Below are 13,259 nucleotides of genomic sequence, written 5' to 3'. Positions count from 1 at the left end.
AGTACAGGATTGCTAAAGAAAATGAAATACCTATTCTTAATTATGTCAGTTTAATTAATTCAAGCTGCTCTATGTCTATTTAAACTTATAATAAGTAAATGTTCTATCAAATTCTCTAATTTATAAATCTTTGCTGTTTTCTAGAACTGGACTTCTGGTATAATGACATGGCCTCAAACGTTTGTTTTTACCTCGAATAATGTAATTATCCAGTGCATCTTCCATTCTCTTCAGTGCTTCCGTTCTATCAGAACCATATGTGATTAGCTAAAAGCAAACAAGCAAACAAAAAAATTTATATAGATATAAACTGATCTATCTATAAATCAGACATTTCATCCTAGTAAAAATTAAAATATTTCATAGCAGATTTCCAGAATATCTTTTGAAATTTCACAGTGGTTCAGTTTTTAGTACAAAGTATGTCAATTAAGATTTTTTAAAGTAAACAAATATTACAATCAAGCTATTTCAGATTTTTCTCCTAGATTTCACTATCGCAGAAAAGAGTTATTTAAGATAAACCAAAACGTAACAAAAATAAGCATAAAAAATTTTTAAAGGAAAGATATCAAAATGTGAACATCTGGAATGGTATATAAACATCTGGGATAGCAAAGGATTAGGCAAGATTTGTTTTTTCTCTCGCTGTTTTTCTGTGGTTTCCAAGTTTGACACCCTGAATAGCTAACTTTTACAAATAACATAGCAGAGAAGTAAAAGGTTCCTGTATAAAACAAACACAAACAAACAAACAAACAAACAAACCCCAGAAAGGTCTTACTATTCTATATTATTCTGTGCCTATTGATATGTATTAGATCTTACACAAATTAGCAATAAAATAAGAACTTAACTATTCATAAAGTATTTTTCTGGCTATTGCATTAGTCAATCTACAGTTTGCAATTTTTTTTTTACTATATTTTATTAGCTCTTCAATATGAAGCCAGGTTGAAAATTATTTTGTAGGAAATAATTTTTTTTTAACAAAAATGTATTCATCTAAAGATGGAACCAAATATCTATAATATTTTATATGTTTTTTATCTTTTAATTAAATAGTGTTTCTCTAACAAACAAAATACCTAAAGTCCACTTTAACAATATTAGTGTAAAAACGTAGGTGAAAAAGAAAAATAAAAAATAGTTGGTTACTGCAACTACATACAAATTGCACTTGGAAGACAACTACCTTAAGAAATGAGGTTTTTAGTAAAGAAATCATCCCTCAATACAGGTCTATCACTCTAGAGAAAACAGGATATTCCAAATAAAGTCCAGCTTCAACTACTACAATCAGAATTTTATATTTTATAAGATCATAAGATTCTAAAATTTTAAAAGATCTAAAATTTTAAGTAGAGTTGTTAATTTATTCTGGAAAGTCAAATTTCAAGAAGGCAAGTGGGCAAACAGACATCTTACAGTCTTACATAAGATTTAATTACATTAAATCTAGGTAAATAGTGATTCATAAAAACTGAAGAGAAAGAGTGAAAAGTACTCTAACAAACATAGCCTATCATCTCAGCTCCTAGACGTCACCTGCCATTACACTCTCATCTCAGGCAACATTTATGAATGGCCAAAAAAACAATTTAATTCCTTCTCACTGCAATGGGCTGGGCTGGTGCCACTGGTGAGATAGATCTGTTACTGTAGGGGTTGGGGTGATGGTTTGATTAGACTGGGGAGGAGGGAGTGTTGCCAACTAACAAGATGTTGACACTTCTCTCTTAAGAGAAAGGAAAAGCTACCCAGCGTTCACTTTTCCAAGAGTGGCCATAATTATTTGTTTAATGGTAGTACATGATTTAGATAAAGGCCCTATTTCAGACTTTTTAAATTAAATATGTCCATTATCTGTTCAGAAGAAAACTGAAAGAACCATTAGGAAATCAAACTAACTTTTGAAATCATTGGATCATAATAAATGCTAATATCGCTTCCTGGTTGGATGCCGCTGTCAACCCGGACCTGGGAGAAAGAAAGAAAAAAATGAAAGTAACTTCATATTGTGCAGCAATCTTTGCAACAACAAATTTAATTTCCATGAAGCAGATGGATAACTTCAATCTCAAATAACATTTCAGCTTTCCAGAAGCAGAAAAACAATCTAAAAATACAGAGGGACCAAATTATCTTAATCTGTTATTATATAGTACAACATATATTTTTTGTTCTCCTACTAAACGGAGGAAATAAGAGAGAGAGAAAAATGTATTTTATACATCACTATCCCAGGATGTGTTTGTAGCTATTTGATGGTGTCTTCCCACTGAAGCAGAGCATGAACAATGCCCCTTCTAATCACACTCCCCACTGGACTCTTCCGAGAGTTCCAGAGCCGACCCCAGTCAAGCCATGCAGCAGGACTCAGGAGCTCTGCTCATCAGCACCATAGGAACGCTGGTCCTGTGGCTTTCATGTCTGTAACACTTTCCTTTTTTGCCTCACCCTCTCAACTGTAAAACGCTTTTTTTTTTCCTGTTACTGTTATTCCCCCGAGATGTTAATGTTTACACAGCTTTTCACATGTCTTTGCTTTGTAAGGACACAGGCCCCAATTAGATTTCTGATTTTGCGATTTTCATGGGGAAAAAAAATAGCACAAGTTCAAAATATTCTTTTGAAGAGCCTGATTGCTGTTAACCAGCCAACAAGTTAGTTAGTACATCGCTGATTCTTGTTTTCATCTCCCAGTTTGATACCAGCAGGAAGGCACAGAGGTTAGCCATGTAAAACTTTAAAATGAGCAGTTGCTGACTAAGAAATATTTATTATATTACTGTCTTAAGCTTTGGAATCTGAAGTACTCAAAAGCTAATCAAAATAGTTAAGACAGTCAAGCACGTCCTGGGGGTCTTGAGGACACAGGAATTTAATGGAAGCAGCCAGAACAGCAGGGCTTTGATGCCCAACACGGTAAAGAGGTGGGAAGAAAAGAGCAGAAGCTCGCGGAGCTCCTCACCTGTGGGAAGAAGCCTTCCCACTAAACAGCGGCTCATCTGTCTGCAGCAAGGCGGGAAAGGTCACACAGCGGCTGCTAGGCCTTAATATTTTAATTTAGGCAATTGTCAAGGGACCACATGTAGAACCTCTTGTCTAGGATATCCACATGAGGGTTTGGTGATGGCTTTATTATATGGTGACATCAAAAGATAAACCATAGCTTCGACCTCTTTAAAAAAAAATCATACTATTGTTATTCTTTTTGTAACGTTTTAGAAGACAAAATTATCACGTGCCTAGAGTGCTTTTATTTCTGCACTGCTGCATATACAGCAAAAAGTAAAGCAAAAATACGGATTATTTATATTTGCATTCACATTCACACATGGAAATCTTCACTCTAAATGAAAGTCATTCAGCACACTTAAAACATATATTTGGCTTTCTATTTTCTGAAAAGATACTTCAGGACATAAGCTAAAGTTCTATGAAATTCACAGTGTTCATAAAAGCTAGAAAAGAATTAATGGGAGAGCTGTGAAAGCAATATCACAATCTACTCCTCACCATATCTAAACAGCCCCAAAATGGCAAATGGTAATCAAATTACATAATAGAAAAGAAATCTCTGAACTTGCATTTTCTTAATTTTAGTAGCAAAAAGTTAAGGAACTAATTTCACCACCATGTATTATTTAAAACCATAGCATGATTGCTAAAGTTGTGTTTAAAACTGAGATTGGTACAAGTTCTAAAACTTTTGCTTTTAAACATATCCTACCATTTGGTACATAAACTGCTACAAAGCTAGCGTGGAGCTTTCATGTTCAACCCATTGGTAAAATAACAATAAAGAGTATTTATTATATTCTTAAAATTTTAGTTTGTAACTTAAAATTTTAGTTAACTTGAATAACACCATGTTAAAAGTTGTTACCTAGGCCTCTAAGATAAAACTATGTGTTTGTTATTTACTAAAAGTATTATGTCATTTTAATTTTAAGTACATGTGGTGAACTAAAGATGTATTATATTTAATCAAAACATATCTTTGCATAAGAAAATCAGTATTTCCAAATTAAAACTGTAAGCACGAAAACTCTGACTTATAATTTATTGTTTATGCAGCTTTTTCCAAATACTAATCAGCTTTTAATAAAACTCCTAACAATGAATTAAAATTTAAATTAAGTCCCCATTCCTCCATGGAAACAAAGGCTATACCAAAAAACATATTTTAGCTTTAGCTCAGAAAGTCAAATGGCACTGTAACCAAATTTTTGAGCAGAAAAACTGCGGTCTGAAAATAACAAATTTACAAAATATAGTGATCAAAGATAAAAAGAAAATCTTCACCTTTGCCATTGAAGCAAAAATGAGGCTCAAAAAGAAGAATGCGAAAAGTACAAACCATAAGTTAACTCTATAGTATGTATTCTTGAGACCAAAAAAGTTAAGAGCTGCAAAGAATTTCCTGAGTTAAAACTGCCTGATCTAGTTTAAGAAGGCAAAGAAGAAAAACTGCTATCACCACCCAAGCACCTGCGTGGGAGTCTCAAACCACTGCCCAGAAACCTCGGGCGTAATTTATATGTCTTTCTTCTGTACCAACAGTGGACCCTGCGAAACTATCAGCCATCTCCCACCCTTCACTCTCCATTCACCTCTCCCGCTCTGCACAACTCCCAGCCCGCCATGTCTACCTGACAAGTGACAGCCCAATCTGATTAAATGCTTCCAAGGGAGGGGACTCATGGGCCTCCATGACAGGCCAAAAGTGATCACCATGGAGATACATAATTACAGCTGTCAACGCATCTACTGTCCTGCTGACATCAATTTGATTGCTCCCAGCAATAATGATAGACAGAGCTTAGTGTGCACTCTCCTGCACCCAATCACTTTATCTATTCCTTGGTCCATTTAGCTGACATGCAACATTCACACAAGCAAATAACAGCAGTAAGCAGAACATTTAAGGCATTTTAATTGTTTTTTCTTTCTATGGATGGCTCACAACTGCAAATGTTATTACATAAAACTCCTGCTGCAGCATTAATTGAAGAAAGATTTGGTGGGACAAAGACTGTAGGGGGTATGGTTTGTCCATTATCACTTGTACTTTCAACAGGTCTCACGTTTGAAAATTGCAAATTGCAAAAACTTGCGAGGGCAAAATGTTTGACATCCTGTTAGCTCTCACAACATGGTGAAAACTTCTAACAATTAGAGTAATCATTATGAATTCTTATTTAATACTTTTTTGTTTGATTAAAAAAATGTTTAGATATGTCCCTATGATACGTGTTTTCTCATCTGCTATTTAAAGTCACATAATGCCTGTTAAATCTTTACAATTTTTTTTCTGCCTTCAGGCTTTGAACACAGCATGGAGTCTCTGAGCCTAGAAAGGGTCAAGTCCCTTTAGAAAGCACATGGGCAAAAACAATTTAAAAAGTGAAATAAATCATATATCCAATAACATCTTCAAATTTAGAATTCTTCCTGTAATCTTTCACCATCTTCATGCCAGTAATCAAACTGAATAATCATATTCACAGATGGTACAGCCTTGTCATCCACTAGCTAACATAATGTCATATACATATGCACTTACTACCTTGATTAAGAGAAAGGGTACGTCTTCATTCTTTTTAATGCAACAAAAACTATATAAAGAACAGCTATTAAATATGGAAGAAGTATACATAAAGTGGGCAATGATCACTTTTCTTTAACTGGTATACACAATATGTACTTCTCAAAATCCTTGACACTCAGAATGAAGCACACTTTATTTTCTTTAATCCATTTCCATTAACGAGCTGATTTCGTGCTTGAATTTCTTGACATCTGACTATACAGGGAAGCTGAATTCGATCTATTGAAAAGATTAAATTGTAACACAAAAAAGCCATTTCCCATTCTTAGGATTCCATGATCTTTTTCATTACAATTTTCAAAAGAACTGCAATCACTGTAAACTATCATTTGTTTAGAAGTCAGATGTCCCCAGACATCCCCTGTTAAGTGAATTTTGGCTTTCCTGCACATCATAAAGCACAAAATTAAAAAAAAAATTACAATTCCCAATGAATTTCACTTGTCCTTCAACTTACACTCTTTGGTGTTGACATACTTTAACATAAAAGTATGACGTAAATCACGTTTTTAACCCCTCACTTGGTATTACAGCTTAATGACTTACACCAGGTAGATGTATTGGTTCTTGGTACTGAGACAATCTCCCAACCGACGGTAAACCAAAAGACTTGTAGGGGTCCTGAAAGTTCAAAGGAAAGGAAGCACAGTCTTTGAAATATAAATCAGCACAAGTGAGGTTACATATTTATACAAGGAAGAAGCATTTATAGGTCAATTTTCAACATCAGTATTTACCAGTCACAGATTTCAGAATACTATTGTCTTAGTCTCACTTGAGACAATTTAGAAGTGTATTTAAAAATCAAACAGAACTGTAAGCAGAATTTAGCTTGACCTTGATCATACTTTATTGAAACTGGTAAAATTCCAACTTTTTATAAATCTTCTTAGAATGCCTTTGGCAAAAATAAAATAACCTCAGTGCTACATCAAAACATACTAAAGTTCAGAACAACAAATGTAGTGCACTAAAGATATTTGTTTTTCTTACTCTCAAAACAGCTTACATATGGTAAAATTTGAGTTTTGGTTCTTCAAATAAAGACCTGAAAAGTAATTATGCATGTGCTATTAGATATGTGCTCTAATATGTTAGATCATCAGAATAAATATTAAATAAGTTCAGTGGCCTAACAATAGAGAAGAAAAGAATATCACTTAAAATATAATAAAAAAGCAATAATAACCAAGTCAAAATATATTTCTCAAGATCCTTAAAAACATTTCAAAACAACTTCCAGAGTTCTTAAACCCAGATACTGCTAACCTGCTTTTTATTTTACAGACAGGTTTTTAGGTCTAAAAGTAAAAGATGGCAAAAATGTTTCCTTGAATTTTTGTTTTAATCATTTGAAAAAAGCATTTTAAGATGGTGACTCCTTTATTATCTGATTAGCATAGTTATGAAATAACATAAAAGTATTGAACTAATAGATTATGAGTAAAATCCATAATTAAAATTATGAATTAAAGCTCTGCAATTTAAATTTTAGTTGTTATTTCCACATAATCATAAGAGAGAAAATTATTAGGGGAAAAAAAAAACCTATCAGAAAAACTTTAAGTAAACATTGAATTAACAACCGTTGTGCACCCAGGGTAACTCTTTAAAAACACACACACACACACACACACACACACACACATACACACAGAAAAATAAATGCTTCTGTTTACTTCAAATGTAGTTTGAAAAGAAGCAAACGAAATAAAAAACATGGTCCATTCATTCAAGCACAAGAATATTTAACTAATGCTTTGTTGCCCCTTAAACTGATTAGTAGCTATTTCTTCATCCATAAAAGACAGATGAAAATTAATTAAACTCAATCCTTTAAAACTATTTTGAGTTATGTCAAAATGATCCAACTTTTTTTTCTGGTTCAATTCTGAATTATATAATCAAATACTTGACACAGGTTATAAAACCCTAACTTTACCTTGTTGTTTAGCTATACGTGGTCCCATAACTCGGGACACAACCACCATCCTTCCTCCCAATATTATTCGTTTTACCTCAGCATAAACCCGACATTCAACTGCCCAGCCGTTGATGGGAATATCAGCTTGTTTGTGCCTGAGAGGGTAACCCTTGGCAACGCGGATCATTTCTTGGACTAGGTCCAGGCCAGTAATGCACTCTGTGACAGGATGCTCAACCTGCAAGGCCAAAACATGCCAGTCAGCAGGTGTAGGAAAAGGTAAATAAATAGAAATAAGCCAGAACAATGTCAACAATTTCTGGGTAAAATGAGGTTAATTATATGTAATATTTAATCATATTTGACTTAAAAACTACCTAAGGGAATAAAATTAAACAATCAACACAATATAGTACAAAGGTGGATAATAACTAACACCCAGAAAGTATCTGTAAACTACCTGTATTATTCTTCCCAGTTTTTAATAAGATGTGGTCCAGCATAGCTTTACACTTTTCATTTTGAAACTAATTCTCAACTGAAAATTACATATTTAGCTGCAATCCCCAATGTGGCTGATAATCAACCTATTCTGCTACACTTAGCATGGCATCTATAGAGGCAGCTTATGATTTTCCAAAGCACTAGTCTAGCCTGAGTCTCACCCACTTGCATGCTTTCACTAACCTGTCCTGACAAGCAACCAGATTAGCGTACTCTTACATCAATGCAGTGTAGCAGAAAGGAGCAGATGGATCCTGCAGGTTGTTTTCCCTCCAGACTTACGTGGGGAGTGCTTAGCATGCACAATAGCAAAACTGAGCCAGTGAAATCACTCTGCTCTCTCAGCAAATTGCTGATAACTACTTTGGATGATGCTGTCATGGGGATCCCTGGCCTTCCACACTAACACATGGGATACACATGTACAAAAATATGCACAGACATATAGGGAGACTAACAGACATGCACATCATTATAAATTTGATCAACTGCTTACAAGTGCCTAAACTTAACTAAGCTAAAATAAAGCCATGTATGGTACTCGTAAAGAGCAGATAATCTGTCTTTCATCTAAAACCTTGAATAAGTTTTGAAAATTTAAATAAAACTTTGGCCACATCTACTTCTTTGATACCAATTTCTTTTCTTGTAAAAATTAAGCATGTTCTAAATGCACTTCACAATAGTTTCTTTATCATGACATGTCATATTTCATACACTCTGACACGGGAAAAGGTCAATGAACAAACGAATTGTCTTCCCATCTCCAACTACACTAATTGAAGGACAGGACTTAGTCATTATAATAATCTTGAAGCTTATCATAAGCAGACAATGCCATGGTCTTTAAAAAAAAGCCTTGTAAAAATAAACAGATGGCATCCATAATTAGCTCTGTGTGTGTTATGAGTTTGTTTACAGTTTCAACAACATTTTAAGACATTTTGACATAATTTTAATGACAAATCATCACTAAAATAAGCATCTACCCTTTGTAAAATAAATGTGACACTAAATAAAGATCTTACTAGATAGTGAGAATATATATTTTTCAAAGCAAATTATGGTTTTGAGAGAAACAAGATTCTATATGATAAATATAATAAGAAAGGAACAAAAGTAAAGCCTCTCTATTATTGCTAGAAACAAATTTCCTGTGAGAAAGCATCCTACCACTCCATTCCTGAACCTACTATGCGCCAAGGGCTTTATATTAATACTATCCACATGCCTCTGTTGAGTGAGAAAACGATTTTAAAAGCTCAGTGAATTATTTAATTTCATTTTTCTATGTCTGGTGCCCAGGAAAGTACATACTATATATAAGGCAAATAAGTATGTACTGAATGAATGAATGAGTAGCAAATTCAGAGGCACACCCTTCGTAAGTGGTAAAGATAGAGTTGGGATTTACGTCACTCCGCAGGCAATATGACCTTCCTGTTCTTCCTCATGGAAAAATGCATATGAAAGCACGTAGTAAATAGAAATAGCTATGTAATTATGTGCTGTTGTCTTTTACAAAACATATTATTAATGAAAGTCTAAAGATCCAAATTGATAATAAGGCTCTGCTTCACCTTAGAAGACCTCGCTATAACAGTATAGAAAAAAAGTTCATTAGACCCATACTGAATAGAATCTAAAAGTAAACCCACTTTAACCCAACTGAGTTATATAACAGAAATATAACAAAATATTTTACAGTCTGAATTATGAGCTACAAGTATTTCAAAATAAAATAAATGGCTAACTAAAATAATAACTAGCTGCTAAAGGCAAAATCATTCATTACAAAATTTTTTTAAATATCCACGTAAGTTCAACTACTGCTGAAGTATACAAAATAGTCTAACATGCCTGAATTTTTCAGGTAACAGACATGTCTTTTTTTCAGCAAAACTTGTAATTTTAAACATTGTTTGGAAGACGTCTTCCTGAGCACCTTTTAAGAGAATTCCAAAGTTATTCAATAGGATATGTGAGACGTTTCCTTAAGACCCTGTACTATTATTATCATCAGGATAAGTGACGTAGGAGTAACAATGCTTCAGCAACCATGTATGTCCCCCATCCCTGAGAATTTAGCAATCATTTCCCTCTATAAGTTAAACTCATTACTTAAAAGAGAAGAACAGAGCTATACAAAGAGATAAAGTGGCTCCCAGGCCAAAACATAATTCAACAAACATTTAAAAAAATCTTCAAAAAAATAAAAAAGTAAGGAAAGGAGAAAGGAAGGGACAGGGGTAGGATCAATGGCAACTAAAGGTGGCTAACTGGAACAAAAGGTTATAAAAAGAAAAAAAGACTCAAAGATTGGCGTCTGGGGAGCCAACTAGTTCACCTTGTCCAACTCAGAAGAAAAAACGACCTATAAAAGTCTGATGTTAATAAACATCTATTCTGAGGGCTAGGGGCAAAGGTTTCTGAGTCATTTCTATTTGGGAAACACTGAGTTAACCTAAGTTAAACAGGTTGTTTTTTTTTTTTTTCTTTTAAAGAAAGACTCCACAGCTCATTAATCGATGGCTATGCCGCAGGACACTCTGAGAGGGTACTGTACAGCGCTTATCTAATCACACACCCCCTTCTTTTGCAGAGTATCTTTATGGATTGACAATTCCAAAGAACACACATTTAGAAACAAAGCCTTAAACATTCAGAACACAAAACTCAATTCCCTTGTGACTCTATTCTTACCAAACAAAATTTTGAGAACCTGTCTATAAACATAATTTTCTTACCCAACAGAAATGGGTGCCAGCTCCAAGGAAATATGAATGAGGAATCCACCAGGTAGTATGATTATACATTTAGAGATTAATATATCGACATTCTAGTATATAAATCTTGTGATTTAGTCAGCAAAATACCCAGCAAAAAAAAAAAAAAGAGGGAAAAGGAAAAAAAAAAAAGCCTATGTGTATACACACACGCATACACACACAAAGTCAAAAAAAGAGGAAGCCCTACCAAGTAAGAATTTCTGAATCTCAAAGGAAAATTATTGATTGGGATGTATTCATCAAGTCAGTGCCACTCTGCAGGGTCTATCAGTTGCTTACAGATCAGTTTGTGCTGGAAATGCTTCTATCTCACCATGAATCTTTTGTTCAACAAGGTACAAACAACTATAATCATCAAACATCATATAATGGTACATAATCACACTTAAGATCTAGAATGAGTGTGTGTAGTTCTATATGTCTACATTAGATGGTCACAAACAACTAGCTTTTTATAGCTCTATTTGATATTTTTTTATTAAAGTAAAGTTCATTTACAATGTTGTGTTTCTGATATACAGCAAAGTGATTCAGTCATACATACATAGTCTTTCTCATTGTAAGTTGTTATAAAATATTGGATATAGTTCCTGTGCTATACAGTAGGACCTTGTTGTTAATCTATCTTATATGTATTTATTTGATACTGTAATTTAGTTTTGTCTTCTTGGTCACCATCAGAATGTCACCATCACCAGTGTTTGTGTCTAGGCTTCTTGCCACTCCCTCTTACTAATCTGTCGCTTCAAATATATTTCCCCCCAAAATAAATAACTGAGCTTATCAAATACAATGGTGAGGTAAACTAGGTTTTGCTTCACCTCTGAGTTCTTAATGTATAAAATATTAATAGTAATAAATTTAGAAAAGCTAAACCTTTCTGGCATTGTGTTGTCATTACCAACCTTAATGACTCTAAAAGTTATAATCATGTATTCTGCCACTGCCAGTGTAAACTTTAGCCCTATCCTTCATTAAATACAAAAAAGGCTGTATCTAAAACTGTGAAGGAAAGAATGAGGTATTTCCAGAATCTCAAAATATCTCCCTATAAGATATCTTCATTAATGACAAGGGGAGAAATAGTGACACTACTGTGGGGAAATGCTAGTAGCCATGTCACCTTAACCAAACCAACACCACTAGTAATGGGATATGCATGTCTCCTATATGGTACTCACAGAAGAATAAGAGCATTTCTGTAGTATCCCTGCCAAAAATGCAAAGCCAGAATATAATCATAAGAAAACTGACAGATGCAAAATGAGGGACACTCTATAAAATAAATGGCCTGTGCTCATAAAAAAAAAAAGTAAAGATTAGCTGACAAAAAAAGACTAAGGAACTATTCCAGATGGAAAGAGACTAAAGAGACATTACAAGTAAATGTAACATAGGGTCCTAAACCAGAAAAATTTTTAATTTTACTATTAAAGACACTAGTAGACAATACGCTCTGTAGATTGGATGATGGTAATATATCCTTGCTAAATATTCTGATTATGATAATGGTGTTTTCCTAGTGTAAAATAATTTTCTTCTTTTTAGGAAATACATATTTAGGGGTAAAGGGGCATCAGGCCTGCAATTTACTCTGAAATGTTTCAGGTAAAGAAGACAAATACAGCGAAATAAAGACACAGATACAAATATACGAATAAAGCAAATGTAAATGTTAGTAAAGGGTGTTTCTTTGCAAAATTTTGCAATTTTTCTGGACATCTGAAATGATTTCAAAAGAAAAGTTAATAAAAATTAAAGCACTGTCACTGGAGTTTTTGTTATTATATTATGAAACATTATTAAAATAAAGATATCTGACTTGTTCAACATTATTTTCTCTTCAATCAGAATCCACTCACTGTGCTAAATAAAAATAACAGGAGTTAATTTGTTCAATATGTTTTCTCAGACTTAAACTTTTAAATACTTTATTGTGTTGATTACCTAATAATTCCAAAGATTTGAGAATGGTTAACTAGGTAACAGACAAACATTCCTCAAGGGGAACAAGATTCAGGCAAATTTTAATTACATACTGAGTTAGCCTCAAATGAAACTTAACACTGAGGGATGTTTAAAAGAGGACAAAGTCCCAACAAGCAATGGAGAGAAGTCCGATCAATGAAATATGTGTTAACTTGGCCATTACAGAGAAGGAGGGTGAACGAAAAGTATTCAAAGTTCCTTGAATGGAGGGATATTCGGTTGTCATTGTTTGCCAGGTTAGTAAGCGGAGGCCCAACTGCTTAGTCAAAGCAGAAGCTATCCCTAAAAGTAAAAGACCCGTAACTAACATCTGTATGGCACAGGAATTTACAAACTCCCTCCATATCCACTATTGTTCCCTATTCCATTGCCATTTTACAGAAAAGGCACTTGAGATACTCAAGGGAGGAATAAGGTAAGTAAGTATTAAGAATTT

The 13,259-nt window shown here is 33.8% G+C and overlaps 1 protein-coding gene across 8 annotated transcripts in view; it reads right to left on the bottom strand.

The window, feature by feature from the left end:
- PCCA (propionyl-CoA carboxylase subunit alpha) overlaps positions 1-13,259 on the bottom strand; it is a 377,947-nt gene that overhangs the window by 163,134 nt on the left and 201,554 nt on the right. For all 8 annotated transcript variants that reach the window (XM_072976495.1, XM_072976496.1, XM_072976497.1 and 5 more), the window contains 4 exons: positions 7,636-7,779; positions 6,164-6,238; positions 1,912-1,980; positions 192-267 (listed from right to left, as the gene is read on the bottom strand). In XM_072976495.1, coding sequence (XP_072832596.1) covers positions 192-267; positions 1,912-1,980; positions 6,164-6,238; positions 7,636-7,779 — 364 coding nt within the window. The remainder of the gene's footprint in view (positions 1-191; positions 268-1,911; positions 1,981-6,163; positions 6,239-7,635; positions 7,780-13,259) is intronic.

The sequence above is a fragment of the Vicugna pacos genome, chromosome 14 (genome assembly GCF_048564905.1).
Source record: "Vicugna pacos chromosome 14, VicPac4, whole genome shotgun sequence".
NCBI classification, from domain to species: Eukaryota; Metazoa; Chordata; class Mammalia; order Artiodactyla; family Camelidae; genus Vicugna; species Vicugna pacos.
Note: the sequence above shows the minus strand (reverse complement) of the source record. Positions and strands in the feature narration are given on the sequence as shown.